The following is a 12,932-nucleotide window of genomic DNA, read 5'->3' as shown; positions in this document are numbered from 1 at the left end:
ATGGTTATGCCGAACTTTTGCGACGGGCTATTTTTAGAATGACGTCCAGACACATGCTTTGACGTCACGGCTTCCAAGAAGGAAGAGGAATGTTTCAATCATTTAGGTTATTCCATTTTAAAGGCAGGTAGATTAAATTTAAGAAACTTAGCTAAACTTTTAATTTTATTAAACTTATCATCTTAGAAGAGATCAGTATAAACAAATAAGAATTAATAATAAGCATTTATTTTAACAATGACATTTTTTGAAAATTGACTGCTCAGTTGTCTGCTTGATGAAACTATTATTTTACCGGTACATCATAATAATTACAAGTTTCCCCTCACACTGAATCGAAGGATCTTTTAGTGTGATGCAAGCGGGGAGCAAAAGGTGTTGTGTGATCGAATCGCTGATGCAAGTGTATGTACGTACATACGCAGATTGTATGATGTTTTGACATGAGGAAAAACATGGCTGCCGAAAGTAAGCAATCGACATTAACGACAGGAAGTGCTAGATAAATAGTGATAAATATAATAGAATTACAAAACCAGGATATCCTGGTCTAACAAAACTGTTTATATAGATTTGATGTAGTGTTGCAACTTGGAAACCGACGCTGGTTATTTTGTACCCGACTTCGTAATCGTCCTCGAGCTCGGCCCAGGCCGTAAATCTTCCACCACCAAAAGAGAGGGAAAGGTAAGGTTGGTCTCATTTTGGATTTTTTATTTGGCTTGACTTTTAACTTTGTTGCTGTGCTTCACGAGTTTTGTTGTTGTTATTCTGGGAAAATTTTCCGTATGGCGCCACCACTTTTTCATCCGATATGAAATAATATAGTATCTAATTTACCTCAATGAGATATCCCTTTTTGTAAAAAAGGGTGAACAAGTGGTGGTGCCATACGGAAAGTTATCCCTCATGATTCCAAATAAGAAATATTATTATAATAATGGAGCATATTATAAAGTCTATAAATTTGATATCTTCGTAATTTATGTACAAATAAAAATACAGTTAAGCTGCGCAGGCAAATAAACTAAGTGTGCATCTTCATACTTCCTATACAAATCCAAGGTATCAGCAACTTTAAAGAGTAAAATTATGCAGGCAAAACATAAACTGGTCGCGATAACGTAACCCTCCTCCCGACGGTGAAGCCATAGGCCTCAGGCTTGATCATCGCGAGGAGGGTTATGTATGTTATCGCAAACCACTGGAAAAAATGTGCATCTATCTAGATTCAATGTTAAAAATATATTTAAACAAAAATTGCATAGGAAGTTAACACCCACATGGGGCTCTTGTTGGGTTGCACTGGCCATGATGACGATGATGATGGTTAATAACTCGATAGTGTTAAATAATTTTCAGATCATTAATTCAACACATCCTTTTCTTTTGATATTCCAGGAAGAGTAAAGAAAATGGTGCACAGTGTCAGCGACTCTCAGAGGTGGCCGACTTCGCATCGGCAGGGCATCCACAACATGAGACATCAACTAGCCAACCACCTGCTCTTGGATCAAGAGTCCCTCTATAATGCATCAAGAGGAGCACAGTGTCAACCGTTTGACAACATCCCAGCTCGGGATGTTGGCGTCGCCTTGCGTCTTCTTGCAGACCAGTGGCTGTACGAGCGACAAGTTGGAATGAAGATGAGAACAATTGCTGATGAGGTCAATGCAAGGCATCAAAACAGAAGGAGATACCCTGATCCTTCCTAGTGTCTCGGACACTGCCAGATGGTTGGCAGAAGAAACTTATTTAAACAATATCTTCAAGATTCTCTGAAGAAGCAACTCTTTTTCCTAATTCCTTATATTTTATGCACTGCTGTGTAGCAGAAGAAACTACGTGAACAATTGACCCCTTCTATAGACTGCATGCAGTCACTGAGGTCAAACAATGGCCATGCATGTACCAGCCATGCACAACTCTCAGCCAATGAGTGGTCTTTCTTTGATCTTAGCGAAGGGGCTGTTGGAGCTTGCAAATCAATATGCAAGGACTCTTGTCTTCAGAGGCCAATTTCATAGCGCTGCGTAACTGTAAGCAGATTTTTCTGCTATAGTTGGCACAAAACTAGGCAACCAGCTTGCGCAATAACAATGGATTTGCATTGTGACGTTGTGCTTTTTCATGCAGTAAGCACCGTAAGGTAAGCATGCCTTTTTGTGTGCTTACAGTTCGCAGAACTATAGAATGGAAACTTACGTCGTAAGCATAACGACGTAAAGCAACTCTATGAAATTGTGCCCAGGGCTCAACAAGTTTGATACCACATCAAAACTGAAGGAGAAGCTGTGGTCACACAAACACCGATGTATGGTAGAAGAATGTACATAGCACAAGAACACCCTCAGGGTTCCTAATAAGGAAAATACCTCAACATTGTGACCTGGTCACTAAATTTTGAACCATGCTCATGCGTCGGTTACTATGTAGCTCAATGTTAATACCTTAAAAGATTTGGGTACTTTTTGTAACACAAAACACAATGTCCACAGATTTACATTAAACTTACACCGTTTGAAGAATGATAGTATAAAGCGTACCTCAAAATATTACTTGCTGAGGTGCAGTAGTTTTTGAGAAATGAGTAAAACAATGTCATGAAAATACATTTTTACATGCTAAAATAATTTTTCGTCTCATGATCACTGAGACAAAAATTATTTTCAGGGAAGCTTTCTACAATTATTATCTTCAAACTGTGTAAGTTTAATGTAAATCTGTGGACATAAAGTTGGTTTTGTTTGGGTCAGAATGTCAGATAAGTTATTATTGGTCAAAGGAATCTTCTAATCTGAAGTTTAAAATAAACCCATCATAAACAATTTAAAAAGTCAAGTGAACTTAAAGATATTTCTATTGAAGACAATCGGAGCATACTGATCGAAACGTCAAGTTGTCAAACCACCGGTTCTTTTCAGAACCACTACTACGCACAAAAGAGATTTATGATCGTGGTGTCACCTCAAACCTCACTTGATTGTACTCCTACCATGCAAAGTTTTAAATCCACCTGAAATGGAAGAAGTATTGCAAGGTGACAGTGATAAAGATAGGCTAGGAATTTCTAATATTAAAGGAACATGTTGCCTTGGATCGGTCGAGTTGGTCTTTGAAAAGCATTTGTAACCGTTTAAAATGCATATGGTTAGAAAGATGATTTAAAAGTAGAATATAATGATCCACACAAATTTGCCTCGAAATTGCGTGGTTTTCCTTTTACTTTGCAAACTAACACGGTCGGCTATTTATGGGAGTAAAAAAAATTTCTCCCATAAATGGCCGACCGTATTAGTCGACGAGGTAAAAGGAAAACCATGCAATTTCGAGTGATACTTGTGTGGATCATTATATTTTACTTTTAAAATATCTTTCTAATCATATGCATTTTATAACAAACGGTTACAAATGCTTTTTAAAGACCAACTCGACCGATCCAAGGCAACGTGTTCCTTTAACCCTTACTCCGTGGTTAAACTAGAAATCTTCCTGTTTTGTTTTTATTCTTGATCACAAATATAAAGTGCCTACAACAAGAGACCTGTGCATGTAAAATGTTTGTTTTGTCGAAACAATATTATTGGTTTATTTATGTATTCACTTTAATACTAATGGGCATGTTTACTCATGCTTTTAAAATAATATTATGTTTCTTTTGAAACATAGTTATTTATTTAATGTATTCGCTCTAATATTAACAGGCATTTTCTTCATTTACAAATAACGTGGGTTCAAGTTTGATTAGCCACATGGCATCTTTTAAAAATTAAAAACTTTTTATACATATTATAACTGTGTAACCTGCAGAAAAACTCAGAAGCGAGCGAGAGATTTGTATCCAGTGGCAGATCACTTATCATTACGTAATTTATATTACAGTATCAAAACAAAGCAATATTTGACACTAAGTATTATATATCTGCTGTATAAGAAATAAGCACATCATTGGAATTTGGAAAGAGTGAACTAATTCACATACTCTAACTTCAATAAGCCAAATTACTTGTCAAATTTTTGTCAAATCCAGAGTTCACATTTTGAGAGAAAATGATATAAAAATTTATCTTGAGGATTTGGTGGTAAATCAAAATAAGCAATAGAAGGAGCTACTATTTCCTCAACTTTGACTATGTTTCAAATTACATTATTTCTCACACGGATTAGTGGTACTGGTAGGACATCAATAATCAGTGAACTTTCAGATTAAAATAAATCATATTTATTTTATGGTTGCCAATCCTGTGCTTTGTCTGAAGGGCAGAATTAAGTTAATTTGGAAATATGTTCTCCACAACAATTGACAAAAATGACAGAATGATTGCAATGGTGATGAGTTGAGAGATAGAAAGTTCCATTCCATGAGGTATTACAAGTCCAGTCGAATGGAACATTCCATCTGTCAATGTCGTCAAATAATGATCTCTTTATTGAACCAATGCAAGACAGTTATTTGTAACTTTTTAATTTGTATGGATGGTTGAATAAAACTCAAAGGATGACTAAATTGTACAAGATGTGTATTTTTATTATTTTTTTGAGAACCAACAAGGTTTTAAACTGGCTCATACTGCAAGGCCATGTGAGATGTCTAACCCTATAGATGTTTCCCATTTCGCTATTTCTCAATGGTTTCCAGTCAGAAGCCATTCACCACTAATTGCCACATAGCCAGGGATCACATCAAAGGTTACGATACAATCTTAAGGAGATGCAACTTTTTGATTTGTTACCCCCCCCCCCCCCAAGTCAGTTAGTTCAACCCAATATCAACTTGCTACCTGTCTCTGGTTTTCACAACTGATCTCTATTGATTTCACTGCCAACCCGGAAATAAAGCTTGATAAATCTTATCAATAGAGGGCAGCATTCAACCTCTAATGGTCAGTCAGCCAGTGATGTTTCCTGCATTCAAGCAATTTATAGCAATCACATTCTTGTAAATTATTTAATAAGCTTATTATTTGAGGAGCTGAAAGTTGCATGGAATTTTGTGATGTCTCTCACACTTGTTCTCATATAATCTCACAAAGGTATCAAATAATTTCATTAAAAAAAAAAATTAAAACTGGACTGTGTCATGTTCGCTCCAATTTCTTTCCCCTGATCTTCACCTCTGCTAAAAAATTTGAAGGTGAATGAAAATCTGATGAAACCGAAATCAGCAACAAACGAAATCAGGAACAAACCTGACAACTCACAGGCCTGTATTCTTATAGCGAACATTAAATTTTCACAAGTTGAGTTTTTATGTTTCATCAAAACTTGAAAAACAAAATCTTTTCATAGACTTTATGTTTTACCTTAACCTTCAACAGTTCTTTTTATTTTATACTACTCTATAGTATAAATCACAGTTTACCTAAACCACTTGATAAAGTGCACAATACATTCATTTCAAATATTTTCCCCTATTTTTACATCCATCTTATACATAATTAGTAAAGAATACTGGAAAGTATTGCTTATTTCAGAAAAATATAAACTACTTTCAAAATTGGCCGGAAATGCCCAAAGAAAAAATAGTGCACCCCTTGTGCCCCCGTAAAATGCCACCCTGGTTTTATTGCTGATAACAGAACACAATGCATAAATTGATGTATAAATGGACATGGTATAACAATACTGTAACTAATAGTTTGTACATCTCTATTCCCAGAGAAATATATGAGGTATTGCGAACTTTAATCAGACAAATATTAACACTTTAACAATAGATCTATTACAAAATATAATCTGAATATAAATTCAAACATTCAGTAACAAACAACTTTGGAAATGTTATTCTTCACTACAGAAAATACTTTATAAAAAATATAAGTCTTTTACTAGAAAAATAAACGTTAGCTAAAATATATGTTTTTTTTATATTTTCTGTCTTATTGTTTAGTCGTGTTGGGGAGGGTGTCTGGCTGTTGAAGAATTTTAAAAGTTTACGTAACAAAATTCCAGGCACACCAGCCAGACATTATCCACATCAGGGGCCAATTTCATAGAGCCGCTTAAGCAGGAAATAACCTGCTAAGCAAAAACTCACATAAAACAAGTCATAAACAGTGCATATTGTTTTGTGCTCATGTATTTGTTTGTGCTTATAAGCATCTCTATGAATTCAAATTGGACCCAGGGCCCAAATTCATAGAGTCGCTTAAGCAAAAAATACTGTGTAACAGTTGTAGGGTATGATAGTTTGCCTGGTAACCTTATTAGTCATAAACATAATTTTGTTGCGCTTAGCTACTTTTTGTGCCTTTAGCAGCTCTATGAAGGTAGGCCACTCTCTTGGACTTCTCCGTTTCACTTCTTAAGTTTCTTAACGATAGCCAGGAAGTCTCTCACATCATCTTCAGAGCCCATGATGACGGGGCACTTTTGATGTATCTGGGTGGGTTGAATGTCTAGGATGTTCTCTTGCCCAGTGGTCGCCAGACCACCAGCTTGCTCCATGATAAACGCCATTGGGTTGGACTCGTACAACAGACGGATCTGTCAAATCAGAAAATTCAAAGGAAATTTACACCTTGAGGAAAAAGTTAATAAATTTACTAGAGTTGGTTCACAATATCTTTGAACATTGTCAATTAATCAATCAATCAATCACTTAATGCAATTCGACAAACTCAGCTTTCTACTGCTGTCATTGCTCCATGATTATGGGTAGATCATATTAACTGGTTTATTCAGTTTCAACCATCGCAGCTGACTGCAGAATTACAGTCAGATTACTTAAAAAAATGTTTACTAGCCCAGCTATTTTTGTTTATTTGTTCTGGTTGGGAAGCCAAGGAATCTCAGAAAAGCAAACTTAAAGCCAAGAATCCCAGTGAGAGAAGAGAACAAAGGAAGTTTCAGTTTTAGATGTTGGAGGAGAACCCCAGAGAATAATTCCAGGGAAGACCCACACAAAAAACCCAAGTGTGATTCGAACCAGGGTCCTAGATGTGGAAGGTGAGGGAAAAAAACACTCAACCAACCGGAACATCCCTATGGCGTGAGACCGTGTCTGATTTTACGGCTGCTGCTGCAAATACTGCTACCGGTCTCCTATGCTTAACACAGGTCAATATAACAAACCCTACTTGCAGCTGCAGCCACTAGTTTGATAGGGCCTTATAAAATTCAAAGCTTGACAGCTTTATCATAGGCTGTTTACCTTTCCATTGGGGCTTGCCTTGTTCCCAGGGTATAAAAATATCCCTCCATACACCAATGTACGATGGACGTCAGCTACCATGGACCCGATGTAGCGTGCATTGTATGCCTTCTTGCCCTCCTGTTTGGATCAATAATAATAATAGTCACAATAATAATAAGGGGATAAAAGAGTGGCGATGAGTTCTTAAATCTGCGATAAAGGCCTGAGCCAAAGGCGAGGGCCTTTATCGCATGGTCACGGCCCTCTGTAAACGAGCCGTTACAATCCACCTTAGCAAGTAAAAACCACACAGCACAAACCCATCCTTTTCATTTTTATTCTAATAAGAGCGTTATCCAGATCCAGATCAGACATACCTCAGGGAATTTCTTCTGTCTGACATACTCTGTAATAGCAGGGTCCCAGGACGATGCATAGCCCTCATTGATGCTGAAGATTTTACCTCTTGGCTTCACTTGCATCGCACGGTCAGTGAGGACAAACTCCCCGATGGCCTGTAAATAAAACACCATAAGCAAATAATATCAAATCTGAAAAGTCCATTTCGTGGCAAGTCCAAGAAAAGGATTACTTTTGGACGGTCGTTTTTCACATATCAGTCGGACCTTGACGCGCAATACTGAGCATGTGTGCGCATGCTCAGAGCCGCAAAAAGGAACTTTGTGTCTGCTGCTGCCAGCGTCTCAAAAGTCTCCCATTACTTGAAACCCACCTCGACTTAATTGATGTTAAATTTACATAGAGAATTTTATTTGGTGTTACCCTTTCACCGATGTGCGTAAGCACTGTATACTCGGTACCTTCTTTCACAGATCTTGGGTACCGAGTATACAGTGCTTACCCCACCCCAGATACTCTAGATGTAGTCCATTGTTAAATGAGTTACACTGGTTACCAGTTCAACAAAGAATAGCATTTAAAGTTCTTTTATTAACTTATGAAGCCATTCATGGTTTAGCACCAACGTACATTCAAGAACTCATAACCATGAAATCCCTCTCTCAATCAACCTACCGTAGCAGGAGTTCACAAGACCCCACATTGTTGTCTCACCCATCTAGTAAATCTAGGGCTACTTTAGGTGAACGGGCATTTGCTTACGCCGCTCCAAATCTTTGGAACAATCTCCCACCTTGCATTAGACAGTCTTCTTCACTTAATTTATTTAAATCAAAGTTAGAAACCCATTTGTTTACTTCACCGATTTAATTCATTCTTGCTCTGTTGTTGTATTTGTTTTTTTCATTTTTTTCTCTGCATTTTTTGTATTCCTTGTAATGCGCAGTAGAGTATATTTATATAGGTCATTGCGCAATATAAATGTCCGTATTATTTTTATTATCGGTGTACAGGGTGAAACAAAGTAACAAACTGACTTACTGGATCCAACATAAATCCATTGACACCACATCCTGTGGTCAGTACCACCATGGTAGCGCTTCCATATAATGCATAACCTGCTGCGACGAGATTGGTACCAGGTTTGAGTACGTCATCTTTGAGAGATACTGGTCCTGGTGTCTCCTTGAAAGTTTCAAACAAAATATGAATTATCATTAATGATTTTGGCCTGATTGCGTTGTTGAAATAATACTTTTTGTAGGCCTACATGAAAAAAAAACTAAAAAGATGATGAAGTAAAAATGAGGGATACACTTTAAAGAATTTTGGAGTATTGACCAATCTATGACCCTACCTTTAAGTTAAGTGCATATATTTTTTCAGCAGGTACATAATGAGCAACATTTTTTCATAACAAACATACAGTAAAGCCCTTTTCACATTGTATTTCTTATCACCATGGAATCAAGCCCTGGGGAGGCACCCTAGCAAACTTTCACTCTGTCCCCGCATATAGGTCCTTATTCCACAGAGTTCCTATTGCAAAATTTAAGAATACCCCAGGGTTTTACTCTGGAGCAGGGGTGTATATTTCCCAGGGTTTGCTCATTTGCTGGGGTAGATTTGCGAGTAAAGCGCTCAAAGTGTGAAAGGGCCGGCTGCTATTCCCCACGGTAACCCCAGGAATTAGAGTAGTGCGAACCAGCCCTGAAGTTGGGCTGAGGTTGTGTGTCAACCCAACACTTCTAAGGAAGAGAGTTACAGCTGAGCTTCAAGGATTATACCTTCTTCCATATGGAGAATATCGTTCCGATGGACACCAGGCAATCTATGTTGGATGACCCGTCCAGGGGGTCAAAGGCCACAATGTACTTTCCAGCCTTCTTGCTGTCCACCACGATGACCTCTTCATTCTCCTCCGAGACAAGGGCGCAGGTCGTGAAGGAAGACTTGAGAGCATTGATGATCAGATCGTTGGAGAGGACATCAAGCTTCTTCTGCTCATCACCTGTGACATTAGTTGTCCCAGCGATGCCAAAACTGAAGAAAAAAAACTAAAAAATTACTACACTATAATAGATGTGCATGCCTGATACTTCACGGAGGCAACAAAGGTAATTGCCTCCATGCCCTCTGGTCAATGCCTTGGTGCCCTTGAAATGCTCCAGTAGAAATTTACAACTTCCTCATAAGTGCCCTTTACCAAGGAGAATATGTCTTGGTACCCTTGCCCTTTCAAAAGCGAAACATAAAGGCCTGGAAGTCAAGTTTGCATTAGGGATAAAGAATACTATACATTATTGTAAAGAGAGGCACAGGCACTTTGAACAAAGTGTCAAAATCATAAAATAAAATAAAAATTCTGAACTATGGGGGCCATGACAATGCTGCTCACTACATTCCACTTCAGGCATGAGTGTGCAAGAGTTACATCCAGGCAATGAAATGTGCGCTTGAATTTTTCTTTTTAAAGGTCAAAATTTCAAGAGGAAGTTGCTTAAAAAGTGGTGGCCGGCTGCAGAAGTTTGTTTGACTGGCCTTTGTTGGCGGTCTCCAAAATTGGTTTAGGAGGCATCAGTCATTTTCCCTCGTGCTGTATTACTCACAGTTTAGAAATGCCAGCTTTTCTGACTGCGGATGAGATTGCTTTAATTGCCGTCATGAGTGAGTTAAGTAGTTGCGTCATCTCCCCTGTAGCGCCCTCACACCGCGACTGCTCCTCCAACATGAAACGAGTCAACGTCATGAAATCTGTCTGTATTTCTTCCGAACCCATCTTGAGGTTGAGGTAATGTCACAATTTGACCTTAATTAAGACCTGTGGGAGATAAACCAAATGAAATGCTTTTGGAATGTTGAGAGTTAAAAAAAAATATTTAAAAAAAGGCCGATCGGAGGGTCCCACATATTATTAATATTATTATCACCACTAACATTACAATACAGGGGCGATATTTTCTGAATTCTGGGTCAGCTCTTGTGCTAGCTGCAATAATTAAGCTCTGTGGGGGGGGGGGGGGCACCAATTTGAAGCAAGTGCCCCTGTAGTTCGAAAATCGTAACCCTCCTCTCGATGGCGGGAGGATGGAGGGACGATTATCGCAACTAGTGCCACTGTGCCATGCCCCCAACGGCCCAAGTTATGCGACTGCAATCTTCTTCTTTTTTTGGGGGGGGGGGGTGTTAAAGCAGTTCCACTTAAATCTCAAAACTCAAAGGATATGCTGAGCCGAGGATACTCGGTTTATTATATTAAATAATACAGAAATGAACTTGAAGGGTTAATTTTAAGAAACACAATTAAGTCCCTCACCCAGAGCATGGAGGTAGCCAGAGATGATGTACAATTTACAAAACAGGGTTAAAACAGAAAAAGGGTAATATTATTGTACAATCCACTGCACTATTATTATAGCTATACTTCCTTGTTTTGAAACGACCCTGGCAGCCACGCCTACAAAACCGTCATGGTAAAAACTGGCATTGTTTTGAAAGCAACTTTTCCAAACTTAATCAGCTTTACAGCTAAAAAGAGATGTTTTCTTAACTAACTTCGAGACTAAACTATTTAAAATTAAATGTTTTACATACCACTTTCAAATCAAAGAAATCTAGCAGTACCTCTGTGTTTAACTCCCTGGTTCTTGACGAAACGCTGCTGGAATCAACAAACCACGCTAGGTGTGCAGGTGTCCTTCCTTTTGATTGTTTTGTAGTTTATAATAATAGCCTAATCGCCGTGATACAGCAGAAATACACGCACTACTGCACTGTGTACACATAGCAAAGTTGCAGGCTGCTATCAAATTATTTTTGTTAACAAGTTGGGAGATATAGCGCCCTCTGTCGTTATCACCTAACGCTTTGCGGCTAAAACTTGTTGACAGTGACAATCTGTAAAGATTTACTACATTAAAATACGAAGAAGAAGAAACAAAAAATGTTTTTAAAAGGCCCCCAAAACCATCAGGACCCGGGGTTGGGGGCACAATATTTTTGTCTGCAACTTTTTAAAGCCAAATCTGATTACCACAAAGCTTTTTCCAAATAATATTTTTTAGCGCGTCATGTAACCCCAACTATCGGGGGGGGGGGGGGGGGGTAAGCTTTTACCATGGCAACAGTTTCTTTGGCCTTGGACCATAGAGCTATATAATAGCTCTATGCCTTGGACCCAATTATTTTTAAAGTGTTTATTGTCTCCAAAAAGTTGTAGTGAGGTGTCGTGTGGTGGCGTTAATGCATTGTGGGAATTCAACAGATCGTCAACCTTCGATGGTGAAATTCTTATTCAGCTTTAGCTAGCTAAACTAGGATGGTGCAAAAGTAACTAATTGAGGGGCAGAGTGCATAATAAATAAAAGGTGAAGATAAGGCGGCCACAATACAAAAAGTCTGGGAAATGGACGATAAAAACTTACAGTGTGTAAAAACTGTAGGGCGAATTATATGAGATGTGAGCCCACAGGTAGCCTTATCCCTTTGAACTGGTAGGGCAGTTTCCTTGACAAGGCTGCTCATGGGAGGAGACATCACAGTGGATGCTGGGAGCTAGTTCAATAGGTATTTGTCACAAACACAAAACAACAACGAATTCACTTAGAGTCCTTGAGATGGGCTTCCAGTGGTATGACCAGCAAGACCGCGGGTTGCACTGCCAATCACTAGATAAGTATTTTGTACTTGTAGAAAGAGCAATAGAACAATGCAGGTTACTCTTTCACATGTTCTGGAATTCGGGATATTCAAAAGTGTTTTGTTCTTTAACCACTAATCTTTTCATTTTACGTTCGTAGTGCAAATGCCAAGCAAAAGCTATAAAAAATACTACATACTTGGGTAGCATTGGGAAGTGTTCACTTTCAGAGATCACCTTTGCAGCAAGAACAACCAGTTTTACGAGCTCTTGCTTTGAAGTAAATTTCTAATTACTGGCCCTAGTTGTTTCCTCCATCATTTTGTTTGTTGAGTCCACAGTTTAAGGCATGGGAGGCAGAGGCGGCAAAGCTTGTGAGTACCCTTAGTGTATTAGAGTATATTTATTTAATTTTATGGAACCAAAAACATGTTTTATACCTTATTGTGAGAGGCAATTCTTCATTTCGTCGCTTAATTTCTCCATTGATTTGGTCTGGGCTAAAAAATAATGTGGTTCCGTAAAAAAGAAATTCTGGTGCCCATGATTTATGAGCGTTCAGATCAAACGCATTAATTGGTTCAAAAACACGTGCCGTTAAACATCAATTTTTAGGAATACTGGGAGTATGCTCGCAGGATCCCTAAAAGGTAATCAGTGGATGGGTGAATATTCAAGGCAGACACGTGCACAAGTTGCGTCTCTCTAGCATGCCTAGTTCGGGAGTTGTCAAACAAACCGCAGAATTTGTTTCAGGTAATTTTTCTGCGGCAAAAGTCATGTATTGATAGGCAGGCC

General features: G+C 38.4%; 1 protein-coding gene across 2 annotated transcripts; it reads right to left on the bottom strand.

Annotated features, from left to right (window-relative positions):
* Nucleotides 1-5,870: 5,870 nt before the first annotated feature.
* LOC117295459 (fructose-1,6-bisphosphatase 1-like) lies at nucleotides 5,871-11,254 on the bottom strand. 2 transcript variants are annotated; one of them, XM_033778127.1, is made up of 7 exons: nucleotides 11,090-11,254; nucleotides 10,105-10,316; nucleotides 9,283-9,538; nucleotides 8,537-8,680; nucleotides 7,513-7,650; nucleotides 7,154-7,273; nucleotides 5,871-6,486 (listed from the first exon to the last, which is right to left on the bottom strand). In XM_033778127.1, exons 2-7 carry the CDS (start codon nucleotides 10,272-10,274, stop codon nucleotides 6,298-6,300), a joined length of 1,017 nt encoding a protein of 338 aa, XP_033634018.1. In that variant the 5' UTR covers nucleotides 10,275-10,316; nucleotides 11,090-11,254; the 3' UTR covers nucleotides 5,871-6,297. The 2 variants fall into 2 exon arrangements, with proteins under 2 accessions (XP_033634018.1, XP_033634019.1); XM_033778128.1 differs by having other exon boundaries at nucleotides 11,120-11,254.
* Between the last annotated feature and the right edge of the window lie 1,678 nt (nucleotides 11,255-12,932).

The sequence above is a fragment of the Asterias rubens genome, chromosome 10 (assembly GCF_902459465.1).
Source record: "Asterias rubens chromosome 10, eAstRub1.3, whole genome shotgun sequence".
Lineage (NCBI taxonomy): Eukaryota > Metazoa > Echinodermata > Asteroidea > Forcipulatida > Asteriidae > Asterias > Asterias rubens.
The sequence above is the reverse complement of the archived record's forward strand: the minus strand, read 5'-3'. Positions and strand labels throughout refer to the sequence as shown.